At 46.7% G+C, this 19,014-nt stretch overlaps 1 protein-coding gene across 1 annotated transcript in view; it reads right to left on the bottom strand.

Moving 5' to 3' along the window:
- The window catches only part of MTCL1 (microtubule crosslinking factor 1), a 123,441-nt gene extending 114,766 nt beyond the window's left edge, over nucleotides 1-8,675 (bottom strand). The window contains exon 1 of the mRNA XM_079785233.1: nucleotides 7,148-8,675. Coding sequence (XP_079641359.1) covers nucleotides 7,148-8,206 — 1,059 coding nt within the window. The 5' untranslated portion in view covers nucleotides 8,207-8,675. The remainder of the gene's footprint in view (nucleotides 1-7,147) is intronic.
- Nucleotides 8,676-19,014: the final 10,339 nt, after the last annotated feature.

Below are 19,014 nucleotides of genomic sequence, written 5' to 3'. Positions count from 1 at the left end.
AAAGTTTTTAAAATGTGATATAGTCATAAGAAGATATAAGATACAACTTCCAGGCATAAAAATGTTCTCAAATTTTCAGACTTTGTAATAGGAGAGCTCTCATCGGCCTAATGTCAAATGCTGGATGTGTTATATAGATGTGTAAACAACCAATGGCAGGCTAAAAAAACTATTTAACATGTTAAGCCCCCAGCCTGTTTTGTCTTCCGGACGGAAAGTATAGTGTCAGTCACCAGTGACTGACAGGGCACTTAACGTATTAAGGGCTAGAAGAACCCACACCTCCAAACCATGGAGCAGGCCAGATATAAACAGCTAATATTTTTGGCATAAATAATTACCAACATTAATTGCACCGAGGCTAGATTAGGAAGAGACCATAATTTCATGTATTTGAATCATTACTTTTATAACTCATATTTTACCTAAATTTGTAGAATAGAAGACATTCTTTATTAAGCACTTTACCTTTATTAGTAACCCTATAATAACCCTTCCAGGAACATATTAATCCCATTGTATAGACAAGAAAAGCAAACCCACACTGGTTGACATGTCTGAAATTCCAGCTAATAAATGGAAGTTAGACTGCAGACCCAGATTGTCTGATTCCAAACACACGATCTTTCCAATAAATACTATAAATTATTTGCAAAAACCAGAACAAATGAAATAATAATAGGCTTCAAATTGCACTTTTAAAAGACCACTGTCAGTGTAAAATAACAAAAGCAGGCTAACATTTAGAGCTTGACAATTGTCAGTGTGCAAGTATATCCATTATCACAACTGGTCCTCAGAAAAACATTGTAATGTGCAACAAAGATATTAAGACACCCCCTTTTTAAAATGAGGAATTTGCTATTCTAAAAGTTTAATGGCTTCCCAACACTAGTATGTTTCAGAGATGGGATGAAGCCAGTGTTTAAACACTTTTCTTGGAGCCTTGAAAAAAAGCAATTTTCAGGTTCAGTGAAAAGAAGTTACAAAAAAAAGCAAATTATAAACCCTGTAAGCTGGCAACAGACATTTGGAAAGCAAAAACTGTGATTATTCAGATTAGGGTCATGGTAGATAGTGATTTTCAAACTAACTACATTAATTTTCTGACAGCACGCTCTAATTTGTATTAAAGAACCATAAGATGTCTGTCATTTAAATGTTTAAGAAAGTCAAATCAAGCAGAACATATAATGTTTCTGGCAGATGTACTTTAGACATAGTAAGTAAATGTGAAAAATTGCTGTTTTGTTTATACACAGAAATTAATAAGAAGAATATTGCTCTTAATCAACAGCTTTGTATTAAATTAGCATCAGGTCTGTCAGATACTTAAATGTTAGATCATTATCTCATTGAAAAGCTCATCTAGTTTTCTAATTAATTTTTCAAATTTTATATATAAAATGAAATCATGAAGTGGTATGAATCTCTTCAAGTACCCCCCTTTGCCTACAGATAACAAATTGAGCCTATTTTATATATAAATTAGAGTAATAACCAGATACCATCGGAGCACAAGAGTAAACCAAGATTAAAATGAAATGTTTCAATGAAAACCTCTATGAGAACAGTTTTAGCCACAAATATAAAGTAAAACCCAAATCCATGGTTTCTTAGTATAACTGGTACAAATTCTTGATCATACAGATAATTTTATCCAAGTCACAATCTCCTTTAAACAACCCCAAATCAATAACTACTATTGATTTAATAACCCCTCCTTAAATAGGCCCAATTTGGACAGTAGGAGGAGTCATCTGGCTACTGTTGCAATCATTCCATCTTCTGGGAGTTGTAGCAGGAACTATTGTCTGTTGTAATACACAGATAACCCGCCTCATTTCCCTCTGGACAATGGAAATGGTCTCCGCAGAGTCCCAGCTGTAGCTAAGGAGGCGCAGGGGCTGCTACCATTGTTTACCAAGTGATAGTGCACCCAGCAGCTGATGGGCTGTTGGCCCTGGTCTACAGTATCTTGCCACCCAAGATTACTACAGCCGCTCTTTCACAGAGTGAATAAAGAATGGATGTGGAAAGTGGAATGTCAGGAAAGAATAGAAATGCTGTCCACTTTAACGCTGCCAAAGGAAAGAGAGGAGGAGCAGGGTCCAGAAGAGGGATGGAGGAGCTGACGCACTTCAGAACTGCTGGGCCCTGCCTCATAGTGTCCCCGCCTCTGGGCCACACTGAGCACTCAGAACCCCAGGCAGCCAAATTTAACAAAACCATTTCAGAGCTTGAAACTCAGGAGACAACCTCAAGTGAGAAACAGAATGGTAAGATTGGATCAGTGCATCGTAAAAAAACAAAAAGACCTTCCCAGTCATCTCCCTTGAGAAATTGTTCCTCTCAAAGAATTCAATGTTATTTGTCCTTGTAGCTAGCACTGGCTTCTTTTGTTTTAACCAAAAATAATTCTTATGAAATGACAGAAAGCAGAGCAAAAAGAGGCAGCCCTTCCTCACACCAACCCTTGTTCATCCCACAGGACTTTGCATTTAGGAGTACACTCTTTGGGAGCAAGAGTGAGGGTGTTATGAGTGCATCACCAGTAATGTAAAAGACATGTCCAAAATAGGCCAATAAACTCAGAGTGATTAAATCATCCTGAAAAGCTTGTGGAAACAGAGAACATAATTAATACGTTCACAAAGAGCAGTAAGGTTGCCTGATTATCTCAGAGCACTCAGGCAGAAACACAGTGGTGGCAGACAGGTGGGCAGGGGAAACACACCAGCAACACTTTGTAGAAGTCCTCATTATGAAACATGCTTGGGTTTGGTTTGAGAAAGAAGCGGAGGCCTTTGGGTACCCGAACTCAACTGTTTACCTTAATTTCTGGACACTTCCAAATACATTCAAGTTCACCAGAGGTAAAGGAACAACAAGAATGCTTTTCTGACTGTGTTCATGAAAAATGGAATGAGTGATTTTTGCATTTTGTCTTTGAGTCACCTTGCTGCCCTTTGATGAAGGCAGTAAGGAATAGAAAGCAGGGTCAAGGACAGCCCCATACAGCACAATAGAAGGCATGCACTTCTCTGTTGACATTTGCTATTTTTTTAAAAAATACACAGTCTGGCTAAAAAACAAGAGCATTCCACTTGAATTTCCTGATCAATAAGACATTCTCCTATGATTTCGCAGGCCTTATTTTTCTGCTTTGTTACCCCATCGTCATTCTGACTCGGAAAAGAATGTAATCTTCTCTAATAAAATGGTAATATGCAAATTAACAATCACTCCGCTACATAAGCCACGCCCACCAGCCAAGCCACGCCCACCAGCCAATCAGGGCGAGTATGCAAATTAACCCCAATCCAAGATGGCTACAGCCACAGAGAGCAAGGTTTCCCAGGTAACAGAGCAAGCCAAGCTTTCCATAGCCATTGCAGGCCTAAGCCTCCACTCAAGCTACAAAATTTCAATTATAGAAGGTAAACAAATTCAAACAAATGGCGGCAGAATGGAGCTTGAGAGAGCAGGCCAGGGTTGCCGGCGGCAACAGGGGAAGCAAAGCTTTCCACACACCCTGGCCGGGCCCACCCGCTTAAGGCTACAAAGTTTCAATTGTAGAAGCTGAATTAACTGCCACAGAGATGGCTGCCGCCCCGGAGGGAACAGCAGGCTTGGCTCTGCTCCAGGCTACAAAGTTTCAATTGTAGAAGGAAAATAAATCCCAGATACCAGGGCCTCTGCTTGGGTTGCCAGGGGGCGTGGCCAGCCTGCAAACCACCACAGGCCCCTTGATCAGGCCGCCCCACGCCCCAAGGGAACCCCACCCTGATCCAGGACACCCTTCAGGGCAAACCAGCTGGCCCCCACCCGTGCACCAGGCCTCTATCTTATCTAATAAAAGAGTAATATACAGATTGATCATCACTGCAACACACAATATAGCTGCCCCCATGTGGTCAAAGATCCTGCCCCCATGTGGACACAAGATGGCCACTACAAGATGGCCAGCAGGGGAGGGCAGTTGGGAGACACCCGGCCTGCAAGGGAGGGCAGTTGAGAGGGACCAGGCTTGCAAGGGAGGGCAGTTGGAGGTGATCAACCCTGCAGGAGAGGGCAGTTAGGGGTGACCAGGCCGGCAGAGGAGGGCAGTTGGAGGTGATCAACCCTGCAGGAGAGGGCAGTTAGGGGTGACCAGGCTGGCAGAGGAGGGAAGTTGGGGGCAAACAGGCTGGCAGGGGAGCAGTTAAGCATCAACCAGGCTGGCAGCGGAGTGGTTAGGGGGTGATCAGGCTGGCAGGCAGAAGCAGTTAGGAGCAATCAGGAAGGCAGGCAGGCAAGCAGTTGGGAGCCAGCAGTACTGGATTGTGAGAGGGATGTCCGACTGCCCGTTTAGGCCCGATCCCGGTGGGATCGGGCCTAAACGGGCAGTCGGACATCCCTCCAGGAGTCCCAGATTGGAGAGGGTACAGGCTGGGTTGAGGGACAACCCCCCGCCGTGCACGAATTTCGTGCACCGGGCTTCTAGTACTTAATATTGTCACATTCCTCCAGAATATAGTGAAGTACAATTTCTGGGCTGCGTCTCTTCTTGTTAGATAACATTTGAACAGAGAGATGCTCTATCCAATCGCCAGAGTTCTGGGCAGTAGTCCCTGGGAGAGCAGTAGGTCAAGGACGCACTTTTACCCACCATCTTAAAGAGTGCCGCTGAGCAACAAGAACAACAAAAAGAGAAGTTCCAACTTATAATGTGCATGCTCCAAGTACCACGTGCAAAGGCATGCCTACTGCCTCTGCTCCATGAGGTCATGGATGCTCCCCTCCCAGATTTGCATTAAGTGGGCGGGTTCACTGACCTTTGGAAACATCTACCAGAATTGCTGTGTTTCTTCCCCAAAATTGAACTATTGTAATTTAATCTTGGGAATGACCAAACTTGTAACTCACACACACATTTGCGAGTGTTCTTCTGGTCTCCTCTCCTCCTTCAAACCACCTCTACCCACTTCTCTCTCCTGCTGTGAGAGAAAGGCTGGGAGATGGACTCAGGCACAGTGAACAGTTGGCCGTGACATTTGCTCCACAGGAAATGGCAACTGAACATTTCCCACAAATTAAACATTGCCAGTGGGACTTATATGACCACTTGTACACGGGCTAGGGAAGAGATGTTCGTTATGGCCCTTTCACCTAAAAAGAAAACGGGGCCCCTAGGAAAGCTAAACCCTGGGAGCACTTGGAGCTAATACAACTCCAAAGCAAGCAGCGAACTTTGAGAAAAGCAGCCTGGCTGGAAAGAGGATGCAGCCTGGTGCAGGGAACAGAGCTAAGACTCTGGAGGTGGCACCACTTACCAGCTGTATGACCTTGGGGAAGTCATTTAAGTGGTCGGGGCCTCAGCATCCTTTCCTGTGAAATTGGGGTTATGATAAATATACCAACAACCATGCCCTATGTTGTTGTGAAGATTCACTAAAGTATCAAATATACGAGACGAGACTCCAGGGTCAGACACATATTCCATTCACTGAGAAGCTAACAATGTGAAAAAATAAAGCAAACAGCCAGTTCCCTCGGAATGAACCCTGAAATGAGGTCAGACTGCCTACCTTAAAATCAAAGATACAATGAGTAATATCTTTTCTTTACAATTTTTTTCTTGTTTAGCAGTCCTAATTTGCATAAGCATCATTTAACCAGAAACACGGAGGGTCAGGGATTATGCCCAGAGTTGGGGCTCAAAGCTGAACAAGATTATCTCTCTCACCCTTAGGGAGATGGCATTTGTTGAAGCTTTACCAACGTGCCGCTCTCAGGGAGTCACGCAATATAGGAGCCCTTTCTCTTCAGCACCTCTGAATTTCACCCTGGTGTCTGTTACATAAGAGCAGGTGACAAAAGCAAATGTACTGTTTGAAACATCTCACTCCAAGCCCTAATCTACTCTTTTCTCAGCTCTCTCCTCTGCCTCACTGTTACTTCTTTGCACACGATAAAACAACTACTGGGTTCAGTGGGTCAAGAGCAGCTCCTGATAAAAGGTTTAGCTTTAGAACACTCAGCAGTTAACCGATTCCAGTTTGCACTGCACACTTCACCACCATTCCTCATTAAAGCCCACACCTTTGGTCCCACTGACCTGAAACCGGGCCTCAGTCAGGTAGGTTCAGCATTTGCTGAGAAAACAGTGCCAATCACATAACCCACTGATAAAGGAGGACCGCCCAAGTGGTTGGGAAGGAGATGTATACCATCTTTTAACAGAAGCATGAATTTGTTTGTATCACTGGAGCTCTTGACTAACCTGAGGATTACAATAAATTAAAACCGTTGCCTCAATATAATTAATTACTTCTATTTTTTCTCAAGGCACCTCACACCTCAATTATCTTAACCCCCACCAACCCCCCAACATTGTCTAAGCCCACTGCTGTGCAGCACCAGCCAGCTCTCCTTCTCCGAGAAAACATGGATTCAGGGTTCCGTGCCCCAAGGCTAACAAGACCAAGAGGCCACTGCTCGCCGGCCTTGCCGGAAAATACCGGCAGAGGTTGCAATTCCCTCGAAAGTGCTGGCCGGTGGAGGGCATCAAGTGGCCTCTCCTGACACGGAAAACCCGGCTCGTGGACGCTTACCGAGGCCTGGGAAGCAAAACAGTGTTGTCCCTCAAACCAGGCCCCACTTACAGGACCCCTCTGCCTGTGCTGTCTGAACCCGGAGGGAGACACACGGCGCCCGATTTTCTGTGATAACAAGAGCCTGGCCCACCGCAGCCTCCGGAGCCAGACACACCCGGAGCCAGACACACCCGGAGGCGCGGGGACCGGAGGTCCTAGACGGGGGATAACCCGCTGTCACAGGTGAGGGTGGGGGTCGATGTGTATGCACAATGTGATGAAAACCACTTCTCCCACAGCACACTGACAGGGGAAAGGGCCTCAGGAGAGGGAAGCAAGACTTCTAGAAACAAGGAAAGCTAAGTGGGTTGAGAACCTGCCTGGACCCACAGGTCTTGTTGCTCCTTCCAGAAGTTTTGGCTTAAGTTCCAAACACCCGGCGTGTTCGGGGGGACAGGAAAGTGAAAGGCCGAAGGGGAAAGCGCTAATCAGGACCCGGGAGGCTGGGCTCCCGGCAAGCAGACCCTTGGGGGTCGCCTCGGAACCCCTGCGCAGCGCCCGCTGCTCACCTTGAGATAGTCGTTCTCCGAGCGCAGCTCCTCCATCTCCCGCAGCAGCTCCTCCTCCTCCACCGCCGGGGCCGGTGGGGGCTGCTCGCCTGGGCCGGGCTCCTTGGGGGTCCCGGGCACCCCTCGCTCTGGCGGCGCGCGCCCCCCGGCATCTTCTGCCCCGCTGGGCCCCGGGGAACCCGCGAGGACCCTGCCCGGGCTGCTCCGACCCCCGAGGAAAGCGCCGGCGGCGGGGGGCGCGGCGAGGAGTGCGGGGGGCTCGGGGCTGAGGAGCGGCGCCCCCCGGGCTGCGGGGCTCGTCGCGGAGACGACTCGCAGAGAGTCCCGGTCGCTAGATCCCGTGCCAGACTCGGCGTCGCTGCTGGCGGCGGGGAGCAGGCGCTGCTCGTCGGACAGCGGTTCGGAGGGGCAGTCCGATAGGTCCGAGCTGCTGTCCGTGTGGCTGATGCGCGAGCCGGAGGCGGGGAGGCCGGCCGCGGAGGTCACGGCGAGGATCACCGCGGGAACCGGGGGGGTGGGGGCCTGGGGCCCGGCGGCGCGGGCTGGGAGCGCCCCGGAGCCGCGTTTAGTTTTGCGGTTCTTGGCGGCAGCGCACAGAGGCTCGGCCCCGGGCGGCGGCGGCGGTTTCCCCGCCCGGGGCAGCGGATCCGCGGGCGCCGCGCGCGCCGCCCTCCTGGGGCCCGGAGTGGCCTTAGCCCCGCCCGCAGCCCTGGCCCCCGGCGGCGGCTTCTCCTTCGCGCCGGGGGCACCAGCGCTGCGCCGGGAGAGGCGGCCGGGCGCGGCCAGGGTCCCAGGCGAGGGCGGCGCCTTGCCTGCCAAGCTGGGCGAGCGCGGGGCGGCGGGGGCCGGGGATCGGCCAGAGGAGCGGGCGGCCGGGGCCGGGCCAGGCGCCGCGGGCCGGCCGTGCAGGTCCTGGAGGAAGGGTCTGGCGGGCGAGGGAGCGCGGTGCAGCCGCCTCCGCTCAGCCAGCGGGTGGAGGTGGTGGTGGCGGTGGTGCTGGCCGGGCGGCTGCGGCTTCGCGTCCGGAGCGCCGCCCGTGGGGCCATTCAGCGTCTCCATGGCCGGGGCCCGGACTGCGAGCGGCAGCTCGGGCGGCAGATGCTCCAGGTGGCGGCAGCGGCGTGCAGCCTCCCCGCGCGCTGGCTCATCACTGTCCCCCGCCCCGCCCGGTCTGCGCCCCGCGCTCCCGCGCCGCCGCCCCCCGCACCCCTGGCCCGAGGATCCCGCGGAACTCGCCACCGCCTCGCTCTCTCCTTGCTGAGGTCACTGCCGCCAGAGCTCTCCGGGTACAGCAGCGCGGTGGCTTCCCGCCGCTCGCATCCCCGGGACGCTGCGCTCCAGGCTCGCGGGTGAGCCTCCGCGTCCTCGCACACCTCGCTCCTCCGGCGGCGGCGCTGGGGGCGCGCTTCCCGCTCCCGCGTCCTGCTCCAGCTCCCGGCGGGCCGGCTCCCCTCAGTGCCCGCCCGCTCCGGCCCGCGCCTGCTCCCGGCAGCGAGAAACTGCACGCGCGCTCCCCGGCCTCCCGGCGCCCGGCCGCCCCGTGCGCATGTCCCGCCGGCAGCCAGCCGGCGCCGGGGGTGGGGGCAGGAGGGCGGGGCCTCGCTCCCCACGGCTTTGCGCGGGGGCTGCGTTTCCCCCAGCCCTCTCCGCCCTGGGACCTTACTTGCTTTTTGAGTTCCCTGAGACAGTACCTGGTTCTGGAAAGGGAGGGCCATAGGAGAGGTGAAGTGGGGGGTGCCGGCACCGACCACTTGGGGGAGACTGGAAGTCCGGGAGGCGTGGGTGGGCCCCCCTGTGGAGTGTGCCTTCGGGTGCCTCTTTCCCTCGATAGGCCAACGTCTGCCAGAGTCCCCTCCATCCAGCCCCTGCCTCCCAGGACCCCTTATTTAGCTCCCTGCACCAGGGTCCTCTCCACGTTGTGCCTGCACACTCCCTTAAGGAGTGCTGGTACCCGATGCGAACTAGGCACAGTGCTTCGTAGTTGGCACCCTCAGTGGCCCCCGGAGCTCAGAGAAGGAGGGTTGCTGTAGAAATAAGAGAAGCAGCTCGCCAAGCTTGGGGTCAGAAAAGGGAAATCAAATTTGTAGTTCCGGCTGCGAGCCAGATATTGTTTTATTTCAGCCTCATAACAAGCCGGAATTGGAATTACTTGAGGCTGAGGACACACGTGCGGTGAAGTGCAGTCCGTGCCTTAGCCAGTCCTTAGCTGCACAGGGATTCACACTCAGTCCTACCTGTGTTTGTGGGACTAAAGGAGCAAGTATGAAATAACACTGTGTAAAGTGTAAAGTGCTTTGCAAATACCATTAACACAGTTTTAATCCCAGGCGTTGGATGTTGGGCAATACTCAGAGGAATGAGGCTCGGCTTTGCTGGGAGGCAGAGGGGCAGGCAATAATGATGAGCTGCTAGGGTGGCCGCTTACCTGGCCTGGGGAGATTGGAGCTTTCCTAGAAGTATGGGTTGACCTTGCAGGTGAGTGAGTGCCTAGGACTTGCCCAAGTGGGGACTGCAGGTGAGATGACAGCCACAATTTTGTCCCTGGATTTTGAACATTATCCCAGAGGCTGGGGGAGCCATGGAAAGATCCTGCGTATATATGGCTCTGATCTTATTTGCTTAGAAATTTCCCACCGAGGGGAGGGAGGCCGGGGAGGGGAGCGGTCAGTGGCTGTAGCAGTAAGCACAGATGCGGAGCACTGGTAGTAGGGGTAGGAAAAAGGAGACAGACTTGTGAAAAGAAAAAAAACAGACTTCAAAGTTTGTGATCTTAACCAGAAAGTACTCCCACATAGCCACCTCCTTCAAAAACCGCAGGATAAAAAAACTTTTTTAATCCTATAAATCAAGAGAGCCATCCTCCCAGAAGACGTCCTGCCTGCTTTCTCCTCAGATCCCCAGGAGCTGCCCGGCCATCTCCTGCTGCCAAGCTCTGAGCACACTGAAACTTCGTTGTCTTGGCAGCTGTCTCATGTTTTTGTGTGAGTCGTTAATCTGGCAATTCCTCTAAATGTGTGACAGCACACACAAAATATAATCTGTACTGAATCTCCTTTGACGCAATATTTAATAACCAAGCCATACATTTCAGGGAGTATTTGGGGGCGGGGGAGCGGACAGGGGGCAGGACGTGCTCATGACAATACTGCAGAAAGGCTTGAAAGGTGCCCAGCCACCACGCCAGCCGCGACCAGCTCTCCCCTAGAGGGCGCTCTAACCCTCCCCTTCTGAGATGGACAGTTCATCAGAAAGTGGCAGCTGTCAGTCAGTCCCCAGAACACCACTGACTGGAACTCAGGGTCCAGGAACTTCACCTGGAACTTCCTCCAGGGACCCAGAGAGAGTGGAAGGGAGGTGGGGAGAGGGGCAAAGGGAGAGAGAGAGAGACATCAATTGGTTCCCTCCTGCAGGCGTCCTGATGGGGCGGGGCCGGGGGGTGGGGGGGTGGATAGAACCTGCAGCCCCAATACGTAGTTAGTCTACAGGGGGCTTGCTATTTAAAGGAGCCTTAAAATGCATTTTTTTTTCTGGAAAATAACAACAAAATCCAGCCTGGGTGCGCCTGTTTCGGTCTGTCTGTCCTCAGACCCACTCCTTGTCCTTTTCTCACTCAGTTCTGTAGAGGGGAACAGACAATCCATAAAGGTGGTTTTTTCAGGTTCCTGGGTTTGGCCGGTAGCAGGAGATTAGAGCGTCAGGAGATCTGAGTGTAACAGCAAAGGAGAAACCAGGGTGTTTCTTACCTTATTTCTCTGCCCCAAGTGGCCACTTCAGAGTGGCTGGATGTCCTTTATGGACTGGCTTATTGGGGTCCCGGCTTCCACTGGAGGACCTGCTCCCTCCGGTGACTTTGCCGCCACCTGCTGTCTCTCAGGCAGGGGCGGTAGTGGCTTTCCGTGGTTGCAGATCCCTGGGTTACTTTACTATCCCTGTTTGGCTCTGGACTCCTCTCCCACCTTTGTAACCAGTTCTCTTCATTGTAAGCCCGGTGTCATAAATACTGCTCTATACTCCAATATTCCAATTTTCTCACTCACTTGCCGAGGCCTAAGTATAGGCCCAGGAAACCACATGCAACAGCTTAGTGTAAGAAGTAATTTGATATAACACATCCATGACTTCCTTGCCAAAGAGCAGTGTAGTATGGTGACAAGAACTGAGGCTTAGATACCAGGTAAGTATGGGTTCAAATCCTGCCTGAGTCACTTACACTCGGTGTGCCCTTGGGTAAGATACTATTATCAACATCATCATTATGATTTAATACCAGTGGAATAATCTTCAATATTCTTTGAATGTGAGCAAACCAAATTTAGAGGGAGAGTTAGAAATCTAGTCTGAGTCTATACAGTTATATAAAAAAAAGAAATATGTATTTTTTTTACTTTGACTCATGGAAAAATATGACTTAGGACTACACTTCCTCTACTGCTCTCTACTCACAGACAGAATTATATGCAGAATTTCTGCACCCTCAAAACCTTACCCAAGCCTAGGCACATATCTATTTGCCATTTTCCCCCTTATTTTAACACAAAAGCACATTTAGAATATAAGATCATTCCTGTTTTAAATAATAAGAAATCAACCACTTTGAGAAGAATGCCAAGAAGGGATTTTTAACAGAGTGGGCAATTTTTTTTGGTGCTTCAGGAACGTTAGGGTTTACAAGGGACAAGCTGCAGTCAGGTGACCCTCCGGAGGTTGAAGTCAGTACATTCAACTCTGGGGGTAGGGGGGTGCCTCCCAGGTCTTCTTGTAAGGTTACCGCCAAAATGCCGTGTGGAACCTAAAGCAGGCCAGTCCTAGAAGGACCCTCTGAGTTCTCCTCATGGCCAGATTGACAGCTGTGGTGGTGGTGGTGATAATGACGGGGACTTCAGAGGCTCTTAAACCTTGAGTACATTAACTCACCTTGTGAGCCTGTTAAAAATGCAGATTTTATGGCCACATCTTTACATACAAAGTAAGAGAGGTTTACATTGTTCTAAAAAATAGAACAATGACTTTATAGAAGGTTCCATAGCAGATAGTACTTATGAAATAAGTTTCCTGATTAATTCAGGAGATGGAACACTGCATAAGATCACACATAAAAATACATTTTAATTATTATTTCTATGTAAAATTATTGTCAAACAAATTTTACCAATGAGGAGATACAACAATGTTGGACACAATGATTGTTCAGTTACCTTGGACAAAAGAGCTTAGTCTTCCTGTGAATGCCATTTGAATTATCAACATGGAATTATTCATAGTAAAAGTAGGTCAAGTCTGTTCATTCTCTAACAAAATATGCTCTAGAAATATAAATGAATTTTAATAGAATTACTATGATGGAATAAATGTGACAAATGTTAGTTATGTACATTCTTGATTACCCTATTGGGGAGACTGTAGACAGTAAATCATGTTTTTAAGTGGCTCTCAGTATTATTGCTTAGGATAAGTCCATTTCCTACTTACCTCTTTAAATATTGCCCACAGAGTCTAAGAATTGAGAGCAGAAAGCATTTACAGTCCTCTCATTTGTCACCCCCTATTTAGGGAGCCCCATGACTGGTACCCACAGGTTGTTACTCTGAAGCAGTCCTCCCTTCTATGATTAGGGTGATCATATATTTTATCACCCAAACCACAGAAATACTGAGAATGAAAGGGGGCACTATTTATACTTGCATGTGACAATAGGCATGAACTGAACCTGGGCGAGTACATTCCTCAAAGTAAGACCGTCTCCAAATTGAATCCGACTGACTCATCTTTATATCCGCCTACACTAAGAATGCACGAACTCCTTTCATTTCGTTTAACTCTTTTAAAAGTAATTGAAATAAAAGACTATTAAAGAATATCTACAGCCCATTCATTACTCATTCATTTGTATATTCATTCATTTAAAGATTCTTTATTGAACATCTTCTAAAATCTAGGCTATATATAAATATTTAATATAGCAGGAATGGAAAAGAAAAACATGGCATCTGACCTTATGAGACTTATAATCTCGTATAAAAATATTATGAGAAGGGAAAAAGCTGTCCCTGATACCCGTAGCTGGCCTCCACTATCACGGAGACCTCCATGTTCCTGGGATCCGGCCTGCTCTCAAAGCTAGGCCCTGGCGCTCTCCCGTTACACATAAACAATGTTACAGAACCTCAGCATCGGACAAGGCCACTCTCGGACTGTGATGAGTCGAGACAAAAACAAGACCACTCCACAGTCTTGTTGGAACACAGACAAAACACAAACGTTTTCTAAACTACAGATAGGACCAAACGTCCCTCTCTCACAGCTAATTTGAGTGGCTGCTGCTTCCTATCAATTCCAGCGTTAGCCTTGTCCCAGTTGTCCCTCCTTTCAAATAAGATTTATTAAGACTCCAGTCGTAGAACTACCCCCACTTCCTGACAACATCTGATCCACAGCAGAGCCCCGCTCCATTGAACCCTCCCCCAAATCATCTAACGCAAGTCCAAATCCATGTCCTTTCTAACACCCTCTTACTGGGGGCCCCATGGTGTCATTCTCCCGCACTGCCCTGAGCAGTAAGCCGCAGATGTGTGTGCTCCTGGCGAGGTGATAATTATAACTGTCGGCAGCACAAGGCAAGATGAAACGGAACATAACACCCATGCTCTGTTTTACAAATATATGAATATCTGAAACATAGTTTTTGTGCTTTGATGGGTCTTGTTTCTCCTTGAAAAAAAACTGCATGATTATTGAAAAACATTATTGATATATTTAAAGGCTATAAGTCTCTGAGTAGCTAAGCCACCTTAATAGTTGCCCAGTGGGGGCGGGGGGGGGGGGCAACGGGAGATGGCTGGAAGAGGTTAATGAGGGGAAAAGGAGGACCTATGTAATACTTTCAACAATAAGGATTAAAAGGAAAAAAAAATAGTTGCCCAGATCAAAGCCTACTTTGGAGATGATGCTGAATAGAAAACCTTTAGCCACATGAATTGCTTTTGTTCTACAGTGAAGCAAGGACCTTATCTTTTGTACCAACACAATGTCATTTTATAATGTAGGCTACAGCATTCAGCTATTTCAGCACTCCCAAGTCCTCTCTGCCAAGCAACTGAATTTGTGTTTATTTCTATTTTCTCTGTAGGATGCTTCTCGAATATAATCAGGCAGCTACTAATGTGAGTTTGGAAATTTATCAAGTAATGAAAGATGAAATAATCATAGAAGCATAGAAAGAGGAGATTATATAAAAAGCCATTGCTTATTCAATGTTCCAAACATTCTGTGTTTCATTAATATAGAATTTGAAGCATATAATTGTTTTCATCCCTAAAAAGATAAGTGACATAGAATGGAATGACTGTCTCCCAAAGTATAATTGCAAGTGCTCTGGAAGGGAGCTGGCAGATGGCCATCTTTCAAGGATGCTATCGAGAAGATTCTTGTCTGGACAAGGGGTTGTCTCAGTTCTATAGTTGTATCCTTGCTCTCTTCTGTAGAGTGTAACCTTCGCTGGTGCAGAGCCACAAGGCAGTACAGAAATCCGCACACAGTAGCTAGTTAATGTATCTTTACTTGTTATATAACTAATATAACTCACCAGTGGAGCAAGTATGTGTCAAGAAGGAAGACAGCTAGGACTTTGCAGAGTTGGAGAGCTGCAAAAGCTGCCATTGTTTCTATGATTTTTCCTTCTGGTCTTTATTCTTAATGACAAGTGTAATATCTTTGTCCTTGTCTGGCACTTTGAATGTTCCACACACTCCACAATAAGAGTTGCCTTTCTCTTTCTTTCCTTGCTCCTACTCTCAAAAGTTTCTACAGATGTGTCATCACATTCAAGGGAGTTATTATTTAGAACTTAGAGTTGTCTTCTGCTTAAATCTCTTTTTTGATGATGCCCTTCCGTCTATTCACTCTGCAGGATTCCAGAATCTTAGACAACATTCTATCAAGTAGAACATTCTGGATTTCACCTTTGCTTTATTCACTGAAAATTATGGAGACCAAGGCTTTCCTTTATCCTACTTCCACATATACGTCCAGGGGGAGAAGAGGGAGCAGAAGTATAGTTATCTTCTACCTTTTTCATATATATATTTCAGAGAGGAAGGAAGAGGGAGAGCTAGAAACACCAATGATGAGAGAGAATCATTGATCATCTGCCTCCTGCATGCCCCACACTGGGGATGAAGCCCGCAACCTGGGCATGTGGCCTGACCGGGAATTGAACTGTGACCTCCTGGTTCATAGATCGACCCTCAACCACTGAGCCATGCCAGCCAGGCTCTTATACCTTTTTCAAATAAGAACTAATTTTAATCTAAAAGGATGAAGTGTAGAAAAATCACCATCAAAAGTAGCAGCAGTTAATACCTTCTAGATGCCTGGAACTTTTCAAAGTAAACTACAAAACAGATTTGTACCCTTTAAAAAATTTGTAAATTCAGGAACTGCTGAGAGCAGACAAGTGCTCCTATCAATTTTGAGGGGTGTGAAAAATGCAAGGAACTCATAGTGTGTTTTTATATGAATTTTGTATCTTGTACCTCCTGAAATGGATATAAAGTGGACTGAAAGATGCAATAGAGATGTAACTTTCTTAACTACCACTTGGTCCTTTCTGTGAAATATTAAGATGCTCCAAACACTTACATTTCAACTGGGAATCCACCAATCAAGTTTTCCTCTTGGGCAAAATAAAAAAATAGGTAAATAAAAATAAAAATAGTCAGCCAAGCTAAAACCATTTAAAATGGGCAAAAGCTGACTGAAATGGGAAATACAAATACTAAACAAATCGCCCTGGTGTGCGAATGTAATTAATTCTCAATTACATAGAATATTGAGACTCACCAGTTGCTTTTTGGTTTTGTGACCTGGCCTCTGAAGACTGCTGATTGGGAAAATAACTCAGAGGTGCTCTATAACTCATTCTTTAAATGTTTCTTACCTTTCATTCATTCATAGACATTTTTTATTTATTCTTTCAAATGACATTATTGTGACAGATACTGAATATAAAAGATAAAAAGGCCTGTGCCCTGCTCTTGAGAAGTTTAGGAGGAAACAGACATTTTAAAAATTAAAATATTGAAGGAAAGTTGCTATACTTGCAGTAACCAGGGCCAGCTACATAATGTACAGGGCTCAGTGCAAAAGGAAAATGCAGGTTCCCTTGTTCAAATAGCAGGGGGAAGGTGTGATTAAGTATATTCTAAAACAGGAATCTTTTCTGTTCATTCATGGTCTCTCTGTGCACTTGTCATAGTGTTTTTATTTGCTATTTAATATTGCTCTAATGAAAAAAAAACAAACACTAACATGTTTAAATAATTAGCATGAATTTTGCCATAAGTCTTTATAGTGAGCAATGCCACTTTTAAATGCAACAAAATGAATCACAAAGTTACACAATTTGTATTTTGAATCTCATACATTTGTATGTATTTTGTTCTTGCCGGACAGTGGAAATGCTTCCCAAAACTAATTCAACTGTTTTTATGTTGCCTGTTGATATTTGCACATTACCTATGACTAGTGGAGATGAATGTATGAGGCAACGTATCATTGCTTTGTAATACTGATATCTGAGTCCATGCCCACCAACCACCTTCTGACAGTAGTTTAACTTCCTGTATAAATCTGTTTACAGGCAAAGAATGTGCTTGATAGTTCATTTGTTATTGGAGAATAATAAATAGATATTCTCTTTTGCAAATTAAAAAAAAATAAAGGGAAAATATTAGATCTGGCAAGGCTTTATAGTGGAGATGGCAAATGAGCCTTATCAAATGGAATAATGGGTCCTAGATATTACTGTTCTCTTGGTTTTACAGATGAAGAAACGAAGGCACAAGATAAACAAGCAATTCACCAACCTCACAACACTGAAGTGGCAGGGCCAGGCTTTGCCCTGAGAAGTGTTATGTCAATGCTCACCCACCGCCGTCCTCTGAACCCCCTCCCAGCACATGCTGCTGCCCTCCCCACCCTGGGTGTCAGGCACCCATCAGAGATGCTGTGGACCTTGCCTAGGGTGAAACGAAGCCCACTGCGAAAGATGCACAGAGGAGAGAGCTGCTGGAGAGGCAGCTGGAAGAGAAGAACCAGTCATCAGGCAGATGTCTTGCTTCTTCATGGGAAATTTCATGCTAGATAGCTGCTCCCTGGGTTAAAAAAGCCAGGAGCGTTTTTGGAATTTCCACATTTTTGGAGATGATGGTGGAAGGGCTGTTTTATATTGATCCGGAATCGGAGGCTTTGGTAGTACATGGAGTTGCTACAGGAAGGGAGAGTTATGCTCAAACTAATTCTACATACATCAATATTTGAAAAGGTGGAGAAGCAGTTTTTTAATTAAAAAATGGATTGGGGCCATTGAGTGTGAAGCAGCACGAACCCATGTGGTGATCTAAGAAAAAGCTGGCCTTGAGCTCCTGAAAGAACTCGTTATCTTTAGATCCCTTCAGAAGTTTAAATGTCCTGGAGAATGTTTTTTGAGAGGATCAAAAAAGGAAGCAATTAGATTCGTTGAGATGTGGGAAAACAGAACATACTTGTGCATCTCCAGTGTTCGTTCATTGGCACTAATGTGCTTGGACCAGCTTCCCTTTGTGCTACACAATGAATAAACAGTGGACAAGGGCCAGCCCACCACAAATGCTCTTGAATTGTGTTTATGTGCCATAGGGTAAATGAGAAGCACGCCTTTGATCCATGTTTTCAAAAACTGTGTCTCAGTCTCAGATATTCATTGAGCACAGAGACAGTGTGATGGGATCAAATGCTGATTTAACGAGAGGGTTTAGGAAAGGCCTCGGTATGACAATAATAGCTTCTTAAATACAAAAACCATGTTATCAAGGTACATTAGGTTATGGTGATGATGATGATGATGATGATGATGATGATGATGTGTGTGTGTGTGTGTGTGTGTGTGTGTAATTGACTTAGCTTATGAGGTCATGGATTTAGACATTTTCAGCTCCTTATCTTCCATGGCAGTTTTTCCACATTAATGATTAGGGAGAGAGTTGCCACAATTCCATTCTTCCTGTTTGTCTGTTTGGGAGGACATTGAGGTTTCACTGGAGCTATGTTCTGTCCGAGGATTGACCTAAGGAAGAAGAAAAAGGATGGCCAAGACTATGCTCCTGAAATTCTAATGGGAAGGCACTTTTGGAGGACAAGAGCAGACTTAGAAGAGAAGCCCCTTCTCTGTGCTTCTTTGTTAGTTCAGCTCCAGAAGTTCCAGAAGGTTCAATTTTCTCCTTCTCTTTCTTCTTCTCAAAGACTTCTAAGCTATCCATCAGAGATTACTTTGTTATTGAGCATCTACTCTATTCCAGGCATGGCCATCACCCATCTCCTCCACCATCCCCCTATCTGAGTCCTTCAGCTCCACCCCTGCACACCATCCAAGCGCCTCTGGATCATGACTGACTTCCAATTTCCTATCACAGCATGCTTGGCCAGCTCCAGGGCAGACCACGGGGAGCGGAGTGTCTAAAGTGGGCTTGCGGCATATAAATCCCACCATTTCTGTCTTTATCCTGCATGGACAACCAGGACAAGACTGTAAAATTTTTAGGATAAGCCTGAGAGAAGCCCTGCTAGTTGCTGAGAAATTTCTTGAATAAAGGAGAAATCTATCTATCTATCTATCTATCTATCTATCTATCTATCTATCATCTAGTTAGCTAGCTATATCTATCTATCTTTGTCTATTTTATGTAAACCTGAATGTTTACTTTTTTATTTTTTGAATTAAGAACAGAGAATATACTACATCTATAGCTGTTAGATACACTCAAATGAAGGAGAAAATGGAAAAAACACACTTTTACATTTTTTATTCCTGACTTGAAATGTTCTTTGCTGGT

The sequence above is a fragment of the Cnephaeus nilssonii genome (assembly GCF_951640355.1).
Source record: "Cnephaeus nilssonii genome assembly, chromosome: 11".
In the NCBI taxonomy this organism is placed as follows: Eukaryota; Metazoa; Chordata; class Mammalia; order Chiroptera; family Vespertilionidae; genus Cnephaeus; species Cnephaeus nilssonii.
Note: the sequence above shows the minus strand (reverse complement) of the source record. Positions and strands in the feature narration are given on the sequence as shown.